This window comes from Giraffa tippelskirchi, chromosome 7 (assembly GCF_054371585.1).
Source record: "Giraffa tippelskirchi isolate mGirTip1 chromosome 7, T2T-mGirTip1v1.2.pri, whole genome shotgun sequence".
In the NCBI taxonomy this organism is placed as follows: Eukaryota; Metazoa; Chordata; class Mammalia; order Artiodactyla; family Giraffidae; genus Giraffa; species Giraffa tippelskirchi.
Genome location: NC_137281.1, coordinates 98659068 through 98682350, shown reverse-complemented (window position 1 = coordinate 98682350; position 23283 = coordinate 98659068). Strand labels below are relative to the sequence as shown.

The following is a 23283-nucleotide window of genomic DNA, read 5'->3' as shown; positions in this document are numbered from 1 at the left end:
TCCCATCTACAAAGAAAGGATTGGAAGGGATGGGGAACACAGGAAGAGACGGCAAAACAGTTTCAAGTTCCCTAATAAATTAACTTCCTCAGATTTTCCTCCCTCTCCTCAGAGCAGACTTTCAGAAATAAAGCTTTATCCATAAAGCAGTGGTTTGTCAGTCATGCTGTCAAGGCTGCTGAAAAATTCACTAGATGGAAGCTAAGCCTATGTTAAGAAAGAATCTAAATTTACCATCCAGCCTCAGAGTAATGACTTTACATGTCAAAGCGGTAGATTGAGAAATGAGAGAATAGCAGAGGGATAGATGGGTTCAGTTACATAAAAGATACAGTATATAATTTTGTATCTTTAGTTGTACAAGAAACAAACATGAAAATGTATCAAAAGTCATATTTTGGTTAAGAGCAAAAATTTCTAAGTTGATTATCCTTCAGATGCAAGTCATGTTTCAGTGCAAGTGTATATGCTTAAATATTTTTAGTTAAGATATACTTAGAATCTTCTGCTTTCCAGCAATCTTAGAGCAGTAACAGTGACAACTAGAGTAAAAAAAAAAAAATCAGGCACCAACATAAGAGGCACATTTGATAATTTTGATATTTAGATATGAAATAGTTTTCACTGCCCTTTTCTACTGATTTTCTTCCCTATCCCCAAACCTGGTGGTGTAATTCAAGCTTCTGTTTAGTGGTCTAATACTTCATCTGACCTATTCACTCCCAAATGATTCCATGTGTCAAAGTCATCTTTTTATTCTAACATTCTGCCTCTTCAAATTTTTCAAACGAAAAACCTTCTTCTAATCCTTCATTAACCTTGCCCCTAACAAGTCATTTTGCATGTAACAGAATGATGATCATTCCATTTCTGAAAGGTTGCTAAAGTCCATTCAAAACCTTTTTTTCCCTAACTCACACAGCCCTTATCAAGAGGCCCAGCAGTAGCAGCGCCACTAGATTATATAAGTAGACCAAGGGGCATGGTGGATAAAAAAAATGAAAACATTAAGACATAATAAAAACAACTTTACCACTTGAAACTTAAGAAAATTTGGCCTTGTGTAAACCATTTTATCTACTTTTCAATCTAGACCATTTAGTGGAAAGTCAGGAACACCTACAGGAATGGTTGGCTATTCTGTATTGTTATGATCCTATAATAACAGTTGCAAGTCTAGAATACACAAATTTCCATGGTAAAGTAGCTCTTGTCTGCAAAATCAGGCTATTTATTATCTTAGTTGGCAAAAAGTAGATGAGATGTTAGAAGCACAAATTTAACAAATACTATTTTATTATTTACAAAATACATAGTGATCATAAGGATACATGTAACAAATTACAAATGGGAAAAGTACAGGGAAAAGTTGAGGCAAATGCGTTAAATGACAGCAAGGTACCCATTAATATTGAATACATTTAGAATAAAACTGTTCTTTGTTAAACTTAGTCAAGGCCAAGAGTCAGTACATTGTTGAGCAGAAAATGCCAGTTACCTAGAAATATACTCCTACCAAAAAGTAGAAAAGTATTAGTAGTGTACCTAAATAAAGTCACAGCATATACAGATCCAGTGTTCCACATTACAACCATTGGTTTTAGGCAGAAATCTGTGAGACGCTTGACTGCCTATCTTGCTGGAAGAGGAAAGCCCCAGGACTGATTAACTTTCCCACTTTCCAAAAAGCTTTGTTCAGGTGACTTTGGAATGTGGTGTCAAACACCCCATTCATTTCTGCTGCAAGTTCCCCCAGAACAGACACTGTGGACTCATCACTGGCATTCAGAATCCGCAAAAAGAATTTATTCCACAATTCACCATCTTTTAGCCTAAAAATATATAAAATCATTTTCATCAAGATTAGGCATATAGGAGTTTGAATTCTGTGTTTAACTCAATGGTACATTTATGCACCAACATGGTTTAAGGTAATACCTAACTCTAGGGTTAGAGATCATTCAAGTAGTGTCCTTTGAAAGCACAAGATGAAACTACAAAAAAAAAAAAAAGACTACCACAGTGGGAAAAGTTATAATACAATGAACGTACACAAAGGGAAAGAAAATCTTTCATTTGAATCTATAAATTTCCTCCATGTACTGAGATGCAGCACTTCTCTTTTACAACTAGAAGAAAAACAAATTTTGTCTTCTCTCCTCTAACTTTGCTAACGTCTAGGTCATTGGAAAGATGACAGCTTCCTCTCTCCCCTTGCCCAGTAGTTTATTATCTTTACAACCTTCTCAGAGTCTTAAGCTTGACTGAAGTAACTACTGATTAAGTCTATGATGTTTGTATTTTAAATTTTTTTTAAAAAAATCAAATAAGCTTCTATTATTGTATATGGCAAGGCTGTCAGAAAATCCCACCTGCCTCCACCTGCTTCTGCTTGTGTAAGACTCATCTAGGGCCATAACCAACTGGAGATACCTAAAACTCTATCCTATATTATGCCTTAATTATATTTCAAACCCATTTTGAAAGTATATGAAAGTATATGAGACAAATAAGACTGGCCAAATTCTGAGTAAAGAAAAACAATTCAATTGTTGGGAGGGGAAAATGGAAGTAAAGTGGTGTTAAAGTTTCAATACTGATTTTTCTTTTAACTAAAGAATCTATTAGTAGGTGATAGACTGTTATACTTATTCTGGGAAGTTAACAGCTATGATAAGGTAAGATGGAACAATGGGATATTTAGTAAGTATTATGAGCAGGCTTGAGGGAATACTAAGGTTCTGAGACCAAGTAACTCTTATTAAGAGAGCACTTACTTCCTCACCAAGGAGATTCAATTCTCTGCTTTGGTTTTACCCATTCATTAAATAAATAATAGCCTAAAATTAGTATGAAATTTAGAAATTTAACTCTCTTCAAGAGACACTTATTACCTTTTCATAAAAGCAATTAAAAAGGGGTATAAGACTAACACCAATTGGTTACAAAATTATTCTCACAAATGTTTCTATTAAGACTTCTAAATTGAGAGACTTTCATACTCTAGTCAACCTACATGTCATATTTATATATCTAGGTTGAAAATAATGTCCTGAAGCTGAATAGTTTGATTCCCTTTTTAATTAATAATTCCTTTGTCCTGCACAAGGTACTCCACTGATGCTCTAATGAAAACTGGTTAAATTAATGAAATCATGGCATTTGGATTAAGAAACCAAGCTGTCAAAGCAGAGAGAGCACCGGAGATAAAGAGAAGATCATTTGGACAGGCAAAGACCCTGAAATCACCAATACTTACTCAGAAATATTTTGGCTAAGTTTCCAGAGGGACCCATCCCAGAAGACCTGTAGGTGCTCCTTGAACAATAATAAGTGTGCTAAATCTGCTATACCAAACAGATCTACCTGAAATCACAAAAAGCACTATAAGCTAAAATCAATTCTCTGCTACTATGATGCCAATTTATTTATATAGGAAGCTGACAGGCATTAAAGTGCTTAGCTAAGTTTATTTTATGACATACAGTTTAGTAGACTGTTCTTTATCCTTACAGTAAAGGGAGAAACTCCCCAAAGAAGTGAGCAGCAGAGCCAACTCTCGGAATTATCCTTAAGAACAAATGATGACAAAAATATCTGGACTGTCAAATTCAAATTTGTATACCTACTAAATATGCATGGACTCCAGCTGTGATCTAAATGTGTTGCACACGACTAGTTCAGGGTTATGATATATATTTAATCAGCAAATGCTATATATCCAGAGCTGAGTCAGAAGGGATTTTTGCATACAATGCCACCATATAAAACACTTTACATTTGTCCTAATGTTCTTTTTATATACATTATTTCATTTAATCCTCATAAGAATTCTGATGTACATACAGCAAACTATTATCTCTATTTTACAGAGAAGATCACAGAAAATTATTTACAAAATACAACACAGATAAGTGGTAGAAATGGCCCTGACACTTAGGTTAATGAGTTAGTCATGTGTCTGCACGTGTATGTGTATATTCTTCAGTGTTGTCACAGAAAAATGGTACATTTTGCTTGACTTGGTGATATATGAAAACTAGGTCATCTGTTTCAGGAGAGATAGTATCAGTAAACATTAGCTTTCATGGCTTATTTAGGTAAGAAAGAGATTAAGAAACCCTCTCCATATTTGCTCTGGCTTATTTTACACTTACCTGGTAGGGAGAAGAACAGTTAGCCAGGATCTTTTGTCCTTCCAGGGTCTGTACAGTCCGAAAGCCACTGAGGTTAAAAATGTCTAGCTGTGCCCTAAGGTCAACACTGTAGGAAAAGTCCACTATCTTCAAAGCTTGATTGTTCTTATTAAAATCATAGGGATCGTGGATTCTAAGCCCAGATTTAAGAGAAGGAGATAGAAAAACAGGCCATGAAAGAAGCTGCATAGCTGGTCTTGTAAAAAAAAAAAGCAAAGAAAAAAGGAGGTACGGCAGGTGTGCTTTAGCTATGCCAATAGCTCCCTCAAGTGGTTGGTTATGAAAATGCACATATAAGAGAAGTGGCTGTATCCACCCAACTGGGGAATGTAAAGACTAGTTTACTGGCATAAGCTATATTGAAGCCAAAGTACATGGTCACAGCACAACATTTATCAAGTTTCCATATTATATAAACTAAGTACTAGAAGCAGAATGCAGGCCTCGGCCTTGTACTATAGATATTAACATATATAATAGCAATAATTCATACACTAACAAGGATTATGATGGAGGAAATTAAGCTTTTATAGGTGGCATAGCCTTTCTTGTTTACTATTATAGATTAGGCGTTCTGAGTGTCATTCAGACTCTTTCTTTGAGTTTAATTAAAAACAACGTAAGACTGTTTTTTGGTAAAGTGACACCTTTACAAAATACTGTAAACTATCCTATTTACATTAAACTAATACCATACTCTGTCTTACTCTTATCTGTAATTCCAACCCTTATTTCCTTAAAAAATACACACACAAACTTTATAGCACTAATTCACTACTGATTTTCCTTGGAATTACCTATTCTATGTAATAAAGCCGTTCTCCAAAGAGATACAGGAACTATTAATATGAGGAAAAAATGGATTATTTTTTATGTGTTTCTTTTCTTTCTCTGTTTTCTCAGTTCTGATTGATATCAATGGCAGGTCCTATATTTCTAAATAGAGGCTTTGATTAATCCTATCACATATACCTCCACAGCACCAGCTTATCTATTTTACTTTAAAATTTATAACTGTTCCCATTTTTCTTTACAATTTTATTTTGGCCATAAAACTGTAATTCCCAAATAGTTTCAAAACTTGGGAGAGGTAGGAAAATGTTTCTTAGAATAATGAAAAGCAGAAAGGTCTCCTAACTCTCTAATCATCCATTCACTGTTACCCTGGGCAAGATATTCCACTTTCTTGGATCTCATCTTACACACACACAATGTAGAAACTTCATTAAATGATTTCAAAAGGCTCTTTCAATTCCTTGTGAATCTACACAAAATTTCCTATCAAATTTGAAAAGTTGTGACAAATTAAAAGGCAATGTCCCTGGAATACTATGTGGTTTTCTGGAGTCCTCTGGGGAATGAGCAGATATCTAAATATACAGAATACAAATGCCCAATCCTAAAAAGGCTTAGAAAATCTCTTTGCCTACAATTCCTGAGAAAAGCCCTGTGAACTCTAGTACTATCCCTCTGAAATTTCAGTGCTGTGAAACAGAGTCAAAATAAAAACTATACCAGGGGTTTTCACATTTAGAAACATATGGGGAGATTTTTGGTGATCACAATGACTAGTGGACCGTAACTTGTATTTAATTGGGTGGGAGGTGATTACAGGGGAATAGATATAAAAATCCTGAAATGCTTGCACCAGACCTGCACTAAGTACCTATGGTACTCTGGATGAGAAATGCTGCTATATTATGCTTGGGGAAGCCTTTAAGGCTCCACCATCTCAGAAAAGAAGGTAGGATGCTCTAGTTCTTTTGGTTATGATTGCAGGAATACATTGGAGATTCTTTTCATTAATTCCCATGCCAACTATGATCTGGAGTCTAATTTAGTTTCTTCTTACAGAATAAGCAGTCAGGAGAAATGTAGAGAATGATTCCAGCTTTTCGTGTACACCAAAGACCTCAAAGAGATAGTTAACTGCTTACCCAAGTCACAAGCTTGGGACAGAAAAAGCATATTTAAACTAGACTGCTTACTCAAATACCATGACATCAATGACCACTAGAAGGGTGTGCTAGTCCTCTAGTCCTTTCCATAAAACAAAAATTGTTGACCATCTTTGCCTTGTTTGTGCCTCAATGTTTTCCATATTTTCTTAATTGAGTATCTGGGTTTCATCTCTTATTTCCTGCTCTGTGCTCACCCTTGAACTTGATGGCTAAACTGGATTTCAACACTAAGCCCCTTTTCTAGGCGTGGTTTGCATTCGCACTCTGGTTTTACTTACTTCTCTCGGCAATTACCTCAGCTTGGCATGATTTAAACTTTGGTCTTTGAAACTGAGCAGTGCCTCACCTTTGCTAGCAACCTACCTAGTTCTGCGCTGCTCCCACACAAAGAAACACTAGACAATCTACTTCACATTCCCCAAATATTTATCTTTTACATCTCTCTTAACAGGAATCATCACAATAGGGTTAATTCTTTTTTTCCGGATTATTTCCTCAATGTGTGTGTGTGTTTTTTTTCTTTGAATACTTTTAAGCTATTCTCAGTGACTGATTTTTAAGGAGCAAATATCCTCTTAACATAAAGTATTCTTTAATATGGTATTTATCAAAAGGCAAAAGAAAATGGAAACTACCTATGTTTTAAGCCAAAACTAATAGAATTATAAGAGAATGAAAAGGACCAACCTGTTTCTAAGAATCAGACTCCTCGGATTCAAGTCACCATGGACTATTTCTGCTTTGTGTAGTTTCCCCACCATTGTCAAAAGGTTATAAATAATCAATACTGTCATTTCATGGGTAATAAATTCACTGTGTTGAAGTAGATCCTGGAAATAGACGGACAGAAAATTATTTAAATTGGGGTGACATATTCAATACCTTGCTTACTGATGCTCTTCCTGGTTCTCTATTAGAATATGGGCTCCTCTATAGGTTGGTTTTTGTCCCATTTTTAACAATGCTGCTCTCCAGTAAGATTGTTCATACAGGGTGAGGCTGGGCCATAGTAGGATCTCTATATAAATGGTAGTTTTAAATTATCCTCGTGCCAACAATTTTGGAGAATTCATATTACCATCAAAATTGCAGCAAAACCATCATTATGTTGTATACCTGAAACTAATATAACATTGTATATCAACTATACTTCAATTTAAAAAAAGAGATGAGAAATGAAATCTTAGAAACATTAAAAAAATAAAAATTAAAAACGATAGTAGAAATAATCTCAAAAATACTTAAAAAAAAAAAAAAGCCATAAAATTGTCTTAAGAATATTCCAAAGAATAAAATCACATATTGTAGGGAGTTCTCTGGTGGCCTAGTGGTTAGGATTCCAAGCTTTCACTCCCAAGGGTCCCGGTTAATCCCTGGTTGGGGAACTGAGATTCCCACAAGCCCTGCAGCATGGTCAAAAAAAAGATATATTGTGTTTGGATTCTAAAAATAATCCAGGGGGTAGTACAGATAAAACAAGAGTGGCAAAAATAGACTCTAGTTTCCACTCCTCACGTAGGGAACTTGAAAGTCGCTACTCTGTCCGAACACGTAAAAAGCTGAACAAACTAAACAATTAACAACTCTTCTAGGATCTGTATGTATAGGGGAAGCACCCACATTTTTGTGAATTTTACCTCTAGAAGCAGATCAGGTTTTTTCACAGTAAATATTGTAGAAAAATCCCCCTATTGTTTCCAGCAGGAGGAGGGGAAAAAGAAACATTTGAAACAGGCCAGAGCACTCCGTTCTTTTTAATAAGGCCGGCCTTCAGGGGAAACTAGTTAACCAGAGCCTAACACACCGGGATATTATCAAAGTCTACTTGACTTTGGATAAGAGAAATATCCAATTTCAGCCACTCTAGCTATTTTGTCCCACCTAACCTGGGCAGATAGGAGGTATGGGGGGCGGTTTAGGAAACTGAGAAAGTTGTGAAGTTCACAGTCCAAAGGCATACGCGCATTACAAAGACGATAAATGATAGCACTGTACGACACTTTCCTTCCCCTCACACCTGATCATCCCATTACTAAAGGGTAACTCCTTTCACCTAGTACATCATGTCTGGCTATCAGGAAAAAATTACAAGGCATACTAAGAGGCAAAAAACACAATTTTAATAAGCATCAAAGCCAGACATGGCAGGGATATTGGAATTATCAGACCAAGAATTTAAAACAAAAGTGGCCATGAGCTGGTGATGATCATAAATGACTGGGTCATTACACAATTCTGTCTCCTTTTATACGTTTGAAAATTGACATAATAAAGAGTTAAAAGGTGTTCTTGGTCAAAATAACTTTGGAAAATAAATTAATTAGTCTATTTCTAGAAGATTAATAGGAATTGTGTATTAAATTCCTTTGCCAAATGGCATACAAATCTCTCTACTTGAGGATTTTAAATGGTATGTTTTCATATTATTGCAAACCTGAAGGGTGAAGCAGTTTATATATTGATGCCAAACAATACAGCCATCCTGGTATTGATAACAGCTACACAAATTATCACACTCCTCATTTAAACGTTCTTTTAACTTGAAGTTGATGTAAAAGTCCCACGGGACAGGTTGAGAAGATACCTGTAAGAAAATATGTTTTAAAAATAAAAGCCATTAGAATCTATGGTAATGGTTGGCAGATTGAAAACATTCCCTCCAGCCCTTCCGATATCCCGACAGAAATAATGGTAGTAAAGGGATATTTGAAAAGGCATAAACCTTTAGTAAGCGGGATACTCTGGAAGCTGGAAACAGAATAGCAAGAGATAACAACCCACTTAACAGACCCAAGAAAGCTGATTCTAGGAGTGGAGAAAGCTGACAGCAACCAAATTTATACTACAAGACCATCTTTCGGTAATATAAAACTGGTAGCACTAATTATCTATAGAGGTAAAGGTGAATGTGGAGCTAAAACTGGAGGGGTTGAACTCTGTTAAAGAGAAAGTTAGACCCCTGACTACCCCTCCAGCTCCTGTAGCCCAGTCTAACAACTGCCTCTCTTTCATTCTTGAAGACTACTTTTTTTCCTAGAGAATATAAAACAGAAGGGCTCTAGCCTAAAGGACACTTATGTACTGTTGAGGGTGGGAATACCATATGGAAAAGAAGAAAAAGTTTATTATATGTCAAATGTTAAGATGCACCTTCCTGCCCTTCTACTTTCCAGACTAATTTCCCCATGAAGCTTTTAGGAGACTAGCAGCCAGGATTATATACCTTAGGTAAGAAATCAAAAGTTTTCTCTGAGGTATCTGATAAGCTCAAGAGAAAAGACCTAAAGATCGGAGGTTTTTCCAACATCAAAGTCAAATGAGATCATTGTACAGTGAGGCCTACGGCTGTCAAGGTCCCTCCATATACATAGTTTTAAGTGGTTTTCTAGAGTCCCATACTTAAATATGAAGAGAGAGCCAAAGACTTGAAGAAAGCCTCAAGTATGAAAGATGGATATCAAAACAAACAAAAGAAAATAGATGATGCAGGGAGAAAGCAAAGTTAAAGCACTGTTAATATACTCAGAGAGGTAAGGAATATTTCATCTTTGAAATGAAGGACAGAATTCTACAAAGAAGAAAAATTTGAGAATAAAAAAGAAAGTTTACAAATTTAATACATGATAAAAGAAATGAAAAACCCAGTAAAAAGGCTGAAAATAAAGTTGACAAAACATTCCAGAAAGTAAAGGAAAAATATAAAGAGAAAACAGGGGAAAAAAAGATAAGATTTTTAAAGAAATCTGTTCGGGGAACCCTTAATCCTAACAAAAGGAATTCTAGGATATGAGAACAGCAAAGACTGAGAAGAGAAATAATTTTTTCTTTGAAGATAATTTCTCAGAACTGAAGGATTTTCCAGGTTGAAATGGCCATCAAGTACCTAAGATTATGGTGAAAATAGACTTTTAACAAAGCACGTAATTGTGAAATTTCAGAATCCTGGGGACAAACACAAGATCCTACAAGGATCTAGGGGGCAGGGGTGGGGCAGGTGGAAATCAAAGAATGGCAAAAGATTTTAAAAGCAAGGTTACAAGTCAAAAGCTAGTGGAGCTCATCTTCAAAATTCTAAGGAAAAAAGTCTTGAACCAAGAATTCTGATACCCAGCTAAACTACCAATCAAGTAAAGATGTGGAATAAGACATTTTCTGACATGCAAGGTTTCAAAAATTTTATATCCTACGCATCCTTTCACAGGGAGCTACTGAAATATGAGGACTTAAAAGGGATCCAAGGTAACTAGGCAGTCAATATAAAAAAGAGGCAATATGAATCCCTGGGATGATGGTGAATGGAAATTTCAAAGTAATATAGTGTGTGTGTGTGTGTGTGTGTGTGTGTGTGTGTGTGTGTGTGTGTGAATCCTAGAATGTAACTTGTCCAGATTGAAGGAAGCCAGGAAATTTCAGGAGGTGTCCTCAAGAAGATAAAACTGATAGAATAACTAACATGTTTGAACACATTAAGAGATTTACACAATACCCTCTCATTTTTCACATCAGATCTTGACATATAATGGTGAGTGATTTCTTGATGCATCACTGACTTTCCCATAAGGCAGCTCCTAGACTATCAGAGGGATTTGATGGTGCCATGGAGTCACAATTACTGCTTCAGCTGACATTATTTATGAAGTAAATGAAGTGACAAAGAATCAGTCCTACCTTTATTATGGTTAACTCGGCAGTGTTTCTTGGTGTCACCCAGAATAATTTGTAATCTTCACATACCAGGTATTCTTGTCTAATGCAATATTCCTCATTATCTGTTGAAAAGGTTTGATTCCATTTAAAAATCACTGTGAATATGTATAGCCCCCTAGGTTTTATTTCCTGGTTTAAGGGCTAAAGGCACTTTATATTTGCCAGTTAGTAGCATCTAAAATACTTTTCAAAATCATTTGTTAAAAATTGAAAGGGGGTAAAAATTGAAAGAGGGGAAGACAGAATTCCTATTGTTACTGCGACATAAACTTATCAATGTGTCAACTTCTATAACGCTGTTTCTTACATTCTAGAAATATCAATTGTGCTTAAGCATCAAGTTCAAGTATAAATAGTCACTTTATATACTGGCACACACAAAAGGCCATGCATTCAATGATACTTACCTAATTCAATTTCCTTCTCTATTTCCAAATTAGGCATTGGTCTATCTTCTACAAAAAACTCTGTAGAGACACTCAGCTCCGGTAGGGATTTTACTAGTTGTCTGCGATACTGTGAACACCAGGGTGACTGAGTAGGGCTGTCTGGGGGAAAAAAGTTGAGAAAAAAATTACCTTAAAACCAAAATGGGTATTTTAACAGAGAAGGGGAAAAAAAAACCCCAAGACTGCATGATCAAAACTGTTAATCTAACAACATTCATCTAGCTCAGGTCTTTATGATACTGAATTCAGTTTGTACTCATTTAGTCTAGTGATTTCACAATTTATGGCAACTTCTCTAGAGAAGAAATACATATACTTCAGTTTGCTCTGATAAATAAGTGCTCACTGGATGCAGATGTAGATATTTCCTCACAAATGGCATATATGAACCTACCTGCAGTCTCACTAGTGAGCTCCAGTTTCTCAGGAATTTGAAGACTTTTGATGGAGGAGGTGCTTGTAACTGAGGCAGAAGATCCAGAGAACCCAGAGGAGTGTGTGGCTTCACGGCTGTCTTCAATAATTGGGCTGAAAGAACCACAAATGAATCAGTCTTCAAAGGGATAATTTATATCAACTTATCTTTGTTCAAATTTTATTTGCTCTTTTCTGGTAAGTGACCTGCATACATGCTTAGTCATGTTCAATTCTTTGCGACACGTGTATCCCGCCAGGCTCCTCGGTCCATGGAATTTTCCAGGCAAGAATACTGGAGTGGGTTGCCATTTCCTATTCCAGGGGATCTTCCTGACCCAGGGATCAAACCCAAGTCTCTTGGGTCTCTTGCACTGGCAGGCAGATTATTTACCACTGAGCCACCTGGGAAGCCTAAGTGGCCTGAGGTGACCTCTAAAAATGGTGTGCTATTCATTTGACCCAGAAAACCCCACAAAATCATGCAAATCAAGAGGCTCAAATCTTCGAGTTCACTTTAAGAACATTCGTGAAACGGCCCAGGCCATTAAGGGAATGCATATCCGAAAGGCAACCAAGTATCTAAAGGATGTCACCTTAAAGAAGCAATGTGTACCATTCTGTCATTACAATGATAGAGTTGGTAATGTGGGCACAGGCTAAACAGTGGGGCTGGATGCAGGGTCAGTGGCCCAGAAAGAGTGCTGAATTTTTACTGCACATGCTCTAAAATGCAGAGAGTAATGCTGAACTTAAGGGCTTAGATATAGATTCTCTAGTTACTGAGCACATTCCAGGTGCACGAGGTCCCCAAGATGCGGCACAGGACTTAAAAGAGTTCATGGTCAGATCCACCCATATATGAGCTCTCCTTGCCACGTTGAGAAGATCGATTCTTACTGAAAAAGAACAAATTGTTCCTAAACAAGAAGAGGAGGTCACATAGAAGAAAAAGATAGCCTAGAAGAAACCAAAGAAACAAGAACTTATGGCCTGGGAATAAATGCTGCAAAAAACAAATGTAAACAGAAGTAAAAAAAAAAAAAAAAAATGTATCCACTATTCAAATCTCACTTTAAAGTCTATTATTTTCCTGAAAAAAAAAAAAAAGATTCATAATCAGAATCTAGGTAACTTTATCTACCTTGGTTGATGAGCAACGCCAACTATAAATTTGTGCTTTATCAACCCAATCTATCATGGAGAAGGAAATGGCAACCCATTCCAGTATTCTTGCCTGGGAAATCCTATGGACAGAGGTGCCTGGAGGGCTAGAGTCCATGGGATCGCAAGCAAGTTGGACACAACTTAGCAACTAAACAACAACCTAATCTATAGCAAATGCCTTATTCTACATCTATTCTAAAATTGACCGAGAAAAACTGATTAAGACACTAGTTTTCTTCCATCTCTTCTTTGGACTTTTTAACTCTTCAGTAAGCAAAGGTCAAGAAAGAAAATGGGAAATTAATCAAGGTGACTATGTGCTAGAAACTGAGAAAAGTTTGTTAGGAAGAAAGTTTGAAAATACAGACTGGCAAATTAAAGAATATTCCTAAAACTGGAATTTGTTTAAATTAGGTGACTTTTAAATATGGATAGATCACAAGGCTTATTAGTCCCTGGCTCTTGATGCCATTCCTGCTATTACTTTATTCATTTCTCTCTCTTTATCACAAGATACTTTTGAAAAGTATATCTCTAACAGCCTATTTAAAATTAGCATCAAGCTACTCTACCATTATTTTAAACTCAATATTAAAGGAAAAATGCCTCTTCTCTACCAATCAGGTACCCTTTCTGCGTTTCCTCAAAGATACCATAATCACCCCAGTTTACTTCTTCCATGGGACTTCCCTGGTGGTCTAGTTGCTAAGATTCCATGCTCCCAATGTAGGGAACCTGGGTTTGATCCCTGGTCAGGGAACTAGGTCCCATATGTTGCAACTAAGAGTTCTCATGCCACAACTAACAGATCCTGCCTATTGCAACTACAGATCCTACATGCTGCAACTAAGACCTGGAGCAGCTAAATAAATAAATAAATATATTTTAAAAATTTACTTCTAACCCTCATATTCAAATAAATTACTAAATCCCATAAACACTGTATCTGAAGGAGCTTAATTGTCATGTAAAGCACTTAGCACAGTACTCGGCAGGTAGTAAGAGCTTGATAATTGATGGCTATAATTGACAGGCACACACAGAATAAGAGCCCTCAAACAATTTGGTTTGTGCAACCTATAATCACCACTCACCTCAGCTTCTTAATGCTGAGAGGTGGATTGTAGATAGTGCCACTAGCAGTTTGCTGGTCCTCAGAGGTCTTCACGTCTAGATCCTCTTCCTGCAGCAGTCTCTCAGGATCAGAAGAGAGATCCTTCAAGGATATTATTTCATGAAAAGGTGTGGATGCAAAACGAGCTGCTCTAGCGAAGTCACAAGTGTCTTCTGGGTTAGGACAAATAGTTACATTCCTGAAACCTGTGATAATAGCATCCTCACTCAAGGGCTCAATTCCTGTAAATTCATCCTGAAATAAAAACCACATAAAATTTAGCTGAAACATTTCAATGAGCATATGAATGGCTTATCTTTTTTACTGAAAGAGACATTAGATAAGTGATTTTTAACACAGAATCTCTAGAGAAAGACAATTTTTAAAAGTACATCTTTACATGTGAGGAAAAAGGTTCTGTATTATGAAAACAGCAAACTATATTTCATCATAAAAACACAGTGAAGATTCTCCACACAAAGGAAAAATACTGGACAATGTTTTCTCCTCAATCAATTTCACCTAGGAACCAAAGAACCAATACCATTTTTCTTCTGGCTTTGGCCTAGAATACATTCTGGTAATCGACTATCGTCCTAGCTTTTAAGTCTTATTCTATGACAAATAATTAATTTTTATTTTATTTCTTAAAGGTAACTCATGATCATGGGCTTCCCTGGTGGCTCAATGGTAAGGAATTTGCCTGCCAATGCAGGAAACATTGGTTCGATCTCTGGGTCAGAAAGACCCCCTGGAGAAAGAAATGGCAGCCCACTCGAGTATTCTTACCAGGAAAATCTCATGGACAGAGGCGCCTGGTGGGCTACAGTCCATGGAGTCACAAAGAGTCAGACATGAATAAGTGACTAAACAACAATTTATGATGATAGAAAATATAGAGAAAAAAAGTATAAGATAATGGAAAAACACTTAAAATACACCTTTGTCTTTAAAAGTAATACAAGTATATAGTTTTTAAAAGTCAACTAGTTTAAAAGAATCTGTAGTAAAAAAGTCTCCCTCCCACACTTGATCCTCCCACTTCTCCACTCCAGTTACTACTGTGTGTGCGCGTACTAAGCCACTTCAGTTGTGTTGACTCTTTGCGACCCTATGAACTATAGCCCACCAGGCTCCTCTGTCCATGGGATTTACCACGCAAGAATACTGGAGTGGGTTTCCATGCCCTCCTCCAGGAGGTCTTCTGGACCCAGGGATCAAACCCGCATCTCTTATATCTCCTGTATTGGCAGACAGGTTCTTTACCACTTGTGCCACCTGGGAAGTCCCCAGTTACTACTATCCAGAGGCAATTGCTATGACCATATACATCTGGTAGGATACATGCACAAGCATATCTTTATGCATTTTAAAAAGAGGTTTTAAAACAAGTGAAATTACAGCATATATGCTAGTCTATATTATTCATTATCATTATATTTTTTAGTTTATTTTCTATGCTATTAAAAATTCTTTAAAAACATGTTGGTAACACTGTGGGTCTATCAGAAGTTGACCAACTGTTTTAGGCTATTCCCTGTTTTTTACTATCATGAAACTATTTTAAATATTCTTGTAGATTTAAATCTTTAGGAATATGTTAGTTTTCTCAGGAATAATTCATAAAAATAGAACTATCAGGTCATAAAGGTAATGGAACATTAAGGGTATTTATTCATACTGCCCAACTTCCCTCAGAAATATTGTACCACTTTATACATTTACCTGAAGTACACAAAAGTGACTATTTCATTTAACCCTCATTGATACTAGATATTAATTTTCTAGATCATTACCAATATGACATATACTCTGAACTTCTGGCTCAACATAATTAAGTAGAGGTAAGAGATACATCTAGAAGAAACAATAGATGAAACTAAATAATCATAAGATTAGAGTAAAATAGATATCTGTAGTCTAAGGATACATTTATGCAAATACTACTTATGGCTCTATTAGTTTAGACACTTTAAATATGATTTTTTTTTTTTAGAGAAAAAAATGCTGGTAGGTACCTATTAACAAAATTCAAGTTAATAGGTTTAAGACAAAAAACCTAAGGTATCCTTTTAATAATTTAGTCCATCCTTGAACATCTGAACCTAGAACCACTACCTCCAAATCCAGTCTATTCTCTGGTGGTATTCTCCAGAATACAGTATGTAAAAATTACTCTTTTACATCATCATCTTTATTACCTACATTAGAATTACCTGGGCAAATATTTAAAACAGACAAAAATACATGCTTGGATTTTATCTCTGGAAATTCCAATTCAGTATAGTTGGAATCGGGCCTCAGCACCTTCAGTCATACATGGCTCCCGAGGTTCTTCTGGGTTGCTGCAAATTTTCTGTATCTTGATATATGTGAAGACTGCATGGATATTCATGTATTTAAAAAATTTTACCTAGCTGTACAATTAGTATTTGTGCAATGTATCGATATAAGAGCTCTCTCTCTCTTTAGTTGCTAAGTCGTGTCCAACTCTTGCAACCCCATGGACTGTAGCCCACCAGGCTCCTCTGTCCATGGTATTCTCCAGGCAAGAATACTGGAGTGAGTTGCCATTTCCTTCTCCAGGGGATCTTCCCAACCTAGGGATCAAACCTGGGTCTCCTACACTGCAGGCTGATTCTTTACCAACTGAACCACTGAGGGAGGTCCATAGATATAAGATACACCTCAATAAATAAGTAAACAAAAAGAAAAAAAATGTTTGATTCATTGGAATACACTGATTTAACACTGTTTTAAGTCACAATAGATACTGATCATGTCCCCCTTATAAGCTTCAGATTAAACATACTCAGTTCTCTTTAATATTAAGACAGGTTTCCAGATGCTGGCTTAAAACTTCAATGAAATGTCATTGATAGTTTATTTACTTTGACTTGAATGTTTACAGGCTCACTAGTCCACAGTGGTTAAAACAGAACATTACTACAAAAAAAAAGGTTGATTCACATAACTTTCATTGCTACAAAAATTTTGTATAAAAGAAAAAAGATCCTGGGCTTTGAAGACAGTGATTTTTCCTCACTTAAAAAAATTGAGATATAATTAAAATACCAAAAAATCCACTCTTTTATAATGTGCATTTCAGTGGTTTCTAGTATCATATATTCATAAGGCTTTGCAACCATCACCACTATCTAACTCCAGAACATTTTCATCACCTTAAAAAGAAACACTATATCAATTTGTGGTCACTTTCCAACCCATTCTCTTCCTAATCCCCTGGAAATCCTAACCTATTTTCTGCCTTTATGAGAAGACTTCTGTTTATTTCACATAAACAGAATAATACAATATGTGTTCTTTTAGGTGTACTTTCATTTTAGCAAAGTTTTTTAAAGATTCACACATGTTGTAGGATATGTCAATATTCTATTCCTTCTTATGGCTTAACACTATTCCACTTTAGAGATACACATTTTGTTTATCTAAGCATCAGGTGATGAATGTTTGGTTGCTTCCTGTTATTGGCTATTACGAACAATGCTGCTATGAACATTTATGTAGTTTTTGTGTGATGATATGTTTTAAATTCTTTTGGTTATCCTTCAATTAAAAATAAATTAACTAAATTAAAAATTCTTTTGGATATATTTACCTAGGAGGGAATTGCTGGATCATATGGTAACCCTACTGTCAACATTTTGAGGAACTGCCAAATTGTTTTCCAAACAGGTTGTACCACTGTACATCTTCATCAGCAATGTATGAGGGTTCTAGTTACTTCACATCCTCACCAACATAGCCATCCAAGTGCATGTGTATAGTATTTCACCATGATTTTGATTTGCATTCTCTGATAACAGTCATCCTCATCAGCAACGTATGAGGGTTCTAGTTACTTCACATCCTCACCAACATAGCCATCCAAGTGCACATGTATAGTATTTCACCATGATTTTGATTTGCATTCTCTGATAACAGTGCTGAGCATCTTTTCATGTGCTTATTTCAAGCCAATGATTTTCATTTTAACCCCAAACTTCTGTGAGAAATGAATGAAACCATCCACTAGCCCATTTATAAAAACGTAGGGATACTGTTTCTTACACAAACATCTGGAGATACATCCTCATTTGAGGTGATGCTTTCTGAAGTTTTGAGAATTGCAAGAGGTCTTCGTTGGGCTAAAACCCGTGAGGGAGCTGCGGAAGGACTAGAAAGAGACATATCCCATTTAGCAATTTTTCTCTTAACATAGATAACAGTAACCTCCTAATTCACCCTTGTTTATAATAATAGAAAACTTTTAGTTGTTGAAACAAAATAAATAAAAAAAACCCTCAAACCTGACAGGCTTTTTTTCTGAAAGAAGAGACTCATCAAAAATGGAGAAAGGTACACTGGAACCTATAGAAAGAGAGACCAAATTTACACTCTTTAGAGTAAATGCCCTACTCTTCAAGACAGTTAGGTCAATTAACATTTTTGATGTTTGAAAGCAGAAAAACAATTTTATCTTTTATAATAAATAATATCAAAAAATACAAAAGTAAAGATCATTTAATAACAATGATCTAAATATGGATGATCTTGTTTCATCTTTATTCCCCATCACTACTCCCCAAATCTAACCCAACTCTGAATTATTTTTGAAGCAAATACAAAACACTGTATCATTGCATATGTAAATATTTCAGTACACATTTCTTAGAGATAGCCTCTTTTTAAAAAGCATAATCTCAAAACATGATCATATCTACAGAATTAACCATTTCTGAATTCACACATCCAGTCAGAAGTATCACATTTTACCAAAACTTTTTAGAAAGTTTGAATTAGGAATGCAAAGTAGATTCAAACACTGTGACCAGTTGAAATTGCTTATATTTTATACGATTTTTGTTTTTGCTATTAACTTTTTGTTTTAGAAACTGGGTTGTTTACCCCATAATGCTGGATTTTTGGCCAATTATATTCTTGGTTCACATGTTCTTCTATGCCTTGCATTTCCTATAAATTGATGGTTAGAATTAAAGGTTTAATCAGATTCTATTGAATTTTTTAAACTACTAGGTGGATATTCATGTTTCTACCACTTTTAACATGTTTCTGAAAAGAACAAATTTGAATATAAAATAGCATTAATTTTAAGCTTCTCCCCCCTCTTTCTATCAAAAAATCACTTTCCCATCTTGGTTCCTGGGTACTACTGCTATGCTTAGCTAGAGTGCACTAACTAAAGTGAAATATTATTTTATAGTTAGTATAAATTTAAATTATATTTAAAAAATCAAATATTTTTAAGCAATGAGTTATTTTAGAAAAATATTCTTTCAAATGTCTATCCTATCTTGAATTATATGCTAATAAATTGAATTCCATGATTCAAGGATTACAATACCTGAGTCCCACTCTTTGCTTTCTTTCACCTCCTTTTACTACAATCAATAAAATTATTTATACTTGTTACATAATGCATTTGTTATCAGTAAGGTCTTCATGAGATTGCCAAATACAACTCACTTTTAGAATGAGGTTGTTCTTGCCAAATGTTTTCTGCAAGTGATGTTTCCCTGTGAAGAAACTTGTTTTTAATCATGTGGCTTACTACCCACATAACAAATTATTTAATTCTCAGAAGTCCAAGAGGCTTTTTTAAAAATTAAATATAATCTTCATTCTAAGATAAAGAAAATATTCTAGTACCATTAAACCAAATTCTTTAAGATAGAACCTTCAGTCATTAGAACTGTTATAGAAATATATTTGATAGCAGTCAAGTTACATTAACAATATAAGGAGATTACAAAATGATAAACCTTCATTTTTATAAAACAAATCCAAAACAACACATAAAGAAGAAATAAAGCAATGTTAATACTAGTCATCTTTTGGTGGTAGAAATGAGCGGTTTTATCACTTAAAAAATTATTTGGTTGTTATTATAAGAAATATGTTATTTTTTTTAATGGAAAAAAGCCAGTACCTAGACCTCATTCATTAGCATCAAAGCTGACATTGTGACAAAGACTTGCAAAAATCATGTCTCAATACTATAAAAGTTAAGGAGACTTCAAGTCTAGAGAGTCAAAGGCTGGTTCTAAATGCCCTCCTTCCTATAAGCATCATTCCTTCCACCAATGTGGCCCTACCTGGCACAAGAGTTTACTGGGCAAACAAAATTGGACAGAGCCATTCCTGATATTTCCTGAGACTCTGAAGCAATTCGCAGTTCGGCTGTCTCCTTTGTAGACATCTTCTCTTCTTGCTATTTGCATTAAATAAACAAAATTAGTATGTCCCTCCTATCTAGAAAATGCTACCTATTTTCAAGTTTTAGTGCCAAAATTAGCTTTACTATACACTTTCCCAAGATATTTACTAACCATACAGAAGGTCTATCCCAAAGAAGTTCTTTCCAGTAATTTATGTTCCCAGTATAAACTGATAGTGCTGTACTTAACTAAGTAGTAGCAAGCAAATACACACTAAATTTCTTTAGCTAATCTCATTTTAATGGAACATGACTAGAATAAAAGACTAAAGTCAGAAGTAACAGAATAGTCATTTAGAGTATAACTAAGATGTCAATAAATTGTATCACTTATATGCCACAAATTCCATTTGAAGTCACCTGTTAAAATTACTTTCCTATTGATACTAATAGCTAAGAAACTACCAAAAACTGAGTGGGCACTGGTAGGACTTCTACCTTCTATATTTTCATATTGTTTAAATTTGTTTCAATAAGCATTAGTTGTTATGTATTGAAAAGAGAAAATGACCTGCTCACTCGCTCTTTCTTGCTGAGTAGTTTGGATTTCTTTTAGCTTCTTCTCCATCTCTTCAATCTGTTTCTGCATTTCTGCTCTCTTCTCTGCACTGGTCAGTAGCTCAGCTAGAAATAGTAAAGTTGGTGGAGGCATTACTCCTCATAGCAATTTATCCTGTCAAAGACTGTCTTTGGGACAGTCAACATTACAAATAAGAATGATACAAATGGAGCAAAGTCCTCAACTTGAGGTCTAGGTCTCTATTATTTATTCAGTCAATAAAAAAATAGAAATCTATTATGTACCAAGCACAACAAGGTATTTAGGTTTTAGTGGCACATAATACAAAGTCCTTGGTCATGTGATGCTAATGTTCAATTTGGCAGTGACAAACACACAAATTAACAAGATAATCAGTGCTAGAAATAAAAATTAGGTGATGTGAAAATGTGTCATTGGGTAGGAGAATGGAGGTCAGGAGCTACTAAACCAGTGATCAGGGGAGATCATCTAAGACAATTACATTATAAAGCTGTAACAAGAGGCCAGTCATATAAAGATCTGAGGAAAGTTTCTAGAGCAAGGGACTAGATGGCATAAAGGCCCTAATGGAGGAACAAGATCAGTGGTACAAGGATTCAAAAGAAGGCCAACATGGTTGTAGCATAGTAATAGGGAGCAAAGTAAAAGATGAGGTTGGAAAGGTAGGCAAGGGCCAAATCATGTAGGGTTTGTAAGAGTTTGTACTGCATTCTAAGACAATGAAAAAACACGGGAGAATTTTAAATAAAGGAGGGACATGACCTGACTTTCTAAAAATGATAATGTGCTGTGAACACAATGAATTGTGCGAAGGCCAGAAAGAGGGCAGAAAGTCTAACGGCAGTAGTCCAGCTAAAAGACTGTGGTTTGGACTGAGGTAATAATGGGAATGGTGATAAATGAAAGATGTATGAAAGTTTTTGGTGGCAAAGTTGGTTTATTCATTAGATGTGGGGGAATAGTAAGGAAAGAGGGATAAAAGATGCCTTTCAGAGTTTTTTGGGGGGACTTTGAACCAACTTGGTGCATGGTGATGCCTTTTGTTGAAATAGGGAAGCCAGTGGTACATTTGCATATTGGGGTGTGGTTTGTGATAGAAATCAGTAACTGTTTTTGGTTATGTAGAGCTTAAAATGTCTATTGGGGGATTTCCCTGGTGGTCTAGTGGCTAAGACTCTGAGCTCCCAATGCAGGGGGCCTGAGTTCAATCCCTCCTGGTCAGGGAACTAGATTCCATATGCCTCAACTAAAGACCCCCAAAATGCTCAATGAAGACTGAAGATGCTATGTGCCACAACTAAGACCCAGCACAGCCAAATAAATACATACAAATTTTAAAAGATGCCTATTAGGACAGCCAATAAATGCAGGCAACTAAATATCAGTCTGGGGATCAGGTGAAATGTCAGGGATGGGGATATGAATTTGAGAGTCGATAGCTTGTAAACAGTATTTAAAGATGGCTGTTGAAAGAAGAGATAATTGGGATATTTCAGAACTCTCCTGGGCCTCAGGAAGAGGCCCTGGATGAGAAGAACAGTAAAGGAAATGGAACAAGAATACACCATCAAGGAAGAAGCCAAAAAGAAGCATTTCATAAAGCATTTCATCAACTGTACTCAATGAAGCCAAGACTTGGTCAATAAAGATCAGGACTCAGAAACAGCCATTGGATTCGGCAAAAAGGAAGTTTCTGGTCACTGTGATCACTGGAATAGAAAAGATGCTTGAGGAAATGTTCAGTTGGTAAGTCATGTCTGACTCTTGGCGACCTCATGGGCTGCAGCATGCCAGGCTTCCCTGTCCTTCACTATCTTCCAAAGTTTGCTCAAACTCATGTCCACTGAGTCGATGATGTTATCTAACCATTTCATCCTCTGTTGCCCCCTTCTCCTCCTGCCCTCAATCTTTACAAACATCAGGGTCTTTCCAATGAGTTGACTCCTCGCATCAGCTGGCCAAAGTATTGGAGCTTCAGCGTCAGTCCTTCCAATGAGTGTTCAGAGTTGATTTCCTTTAGGATGGACTGGTTTGATCTTCTTGCTGTCCAAGGGACTCTCAAGAGTCTTCTCCAATACCACAATTCGAAAGGATCAATTCTTCAGCACTCAGGCTTCTGTATGGTTCAACTCACCTCTGTAGATGACTACTGGAAAAACCACAATTTTGACTGTATGGACTGTTGTTGGCAAAGTAATGTCTCTGCTTTTTAATACATTGTCTAGGTTTGTTATAGCTTTTCTTCCAAGGAGCAGACATCTTTTAATTTCGTGGCAGCAATCTGCAATGATTTTGGAGCCCAAGAAAATAAAATCTACCACTGTTTTCACTTTTCCCCCATCTATTTGACATGAAGCGATGGGACCAGATAACATGATCTTTGTTTTTTAATATTGAGTTTTAAGCCAGCTTTTTCAGTTGAGGAAATAATAGGCAGCAAAAGATTACAATTCTTCCCAAATCTTGCTGTGAAAGGGAGTATAAAAATGGGGTTGT

General features: G+C 35.9%; 1 protein-coding gene across 6 annotated transcripts in view; it reads right to left on the bottom strand.

Moving 5' to 3' along the window:
* Positions 1 to 1278: 1278 nt before the first annotated feature.
* BUB1B (BUB1 mitotic checkpoint serine/threonine kinase B) overlaps positions 1279 to 23283 on the bottom strand; it is a 52886-nt gene continuing 30881 nt past the window's right edge. For all 6 annotated transcript variants that reach the window (XM_081507171.1, XM_081507169.1, XM_081507167.1 and 3 more), the window contains 14 exons: positions 20758 to 20870; positions 20125 to 20240; positions 19496 to 19545; positions 18319 to 18379; positions 18080 to 18185; positions 13989 to 14263; positions 11708 to 11841; positions 11272 to 11412; positions 10826 to 10926; positions 8592 to 8741; positions 6845 to 6987; positions 4158 to 4329; positions 3260 to 3366; positions 1279 to 1832 (listed from right to left, as the gene is read on the bottom strand). In XM_081507171.1, coding sequence (XP_081363297.1) covers positions 1601 to 1832; positions 3260 to 3366; positions 4158 to 4329; positions 6845 to 6987; positions 8592 to 8741; positions 10826 to 10926; positions 11272 to 11412; positions 11708 to 11841; positions 13989 to 14263; positions 18080 to 18185; positions 18319 to 18379; positions 19496 to 19545; positions 20125 to 20240; positions 20758 to 20870 — 1901 coding nt within the window. In that variant the 3' untranslated portion in view covers positions 1279 to 1600. The remainder of the gene's footprint in view (positions 1833 to 3259; positions 3367 to 4157; positions 4330 to 6844; positions 6988 to 8591; positions 8742 to 10825; positions 10927 to 11271; positions 11413 to 11707; positions 11842 to 13988; positions 14264 to 18079; positions 18186 to 18318; positions 18380 to 19495; positions 19546 to 20124; positions 20241 to 20757; positions 20871 to 23283) is intronic.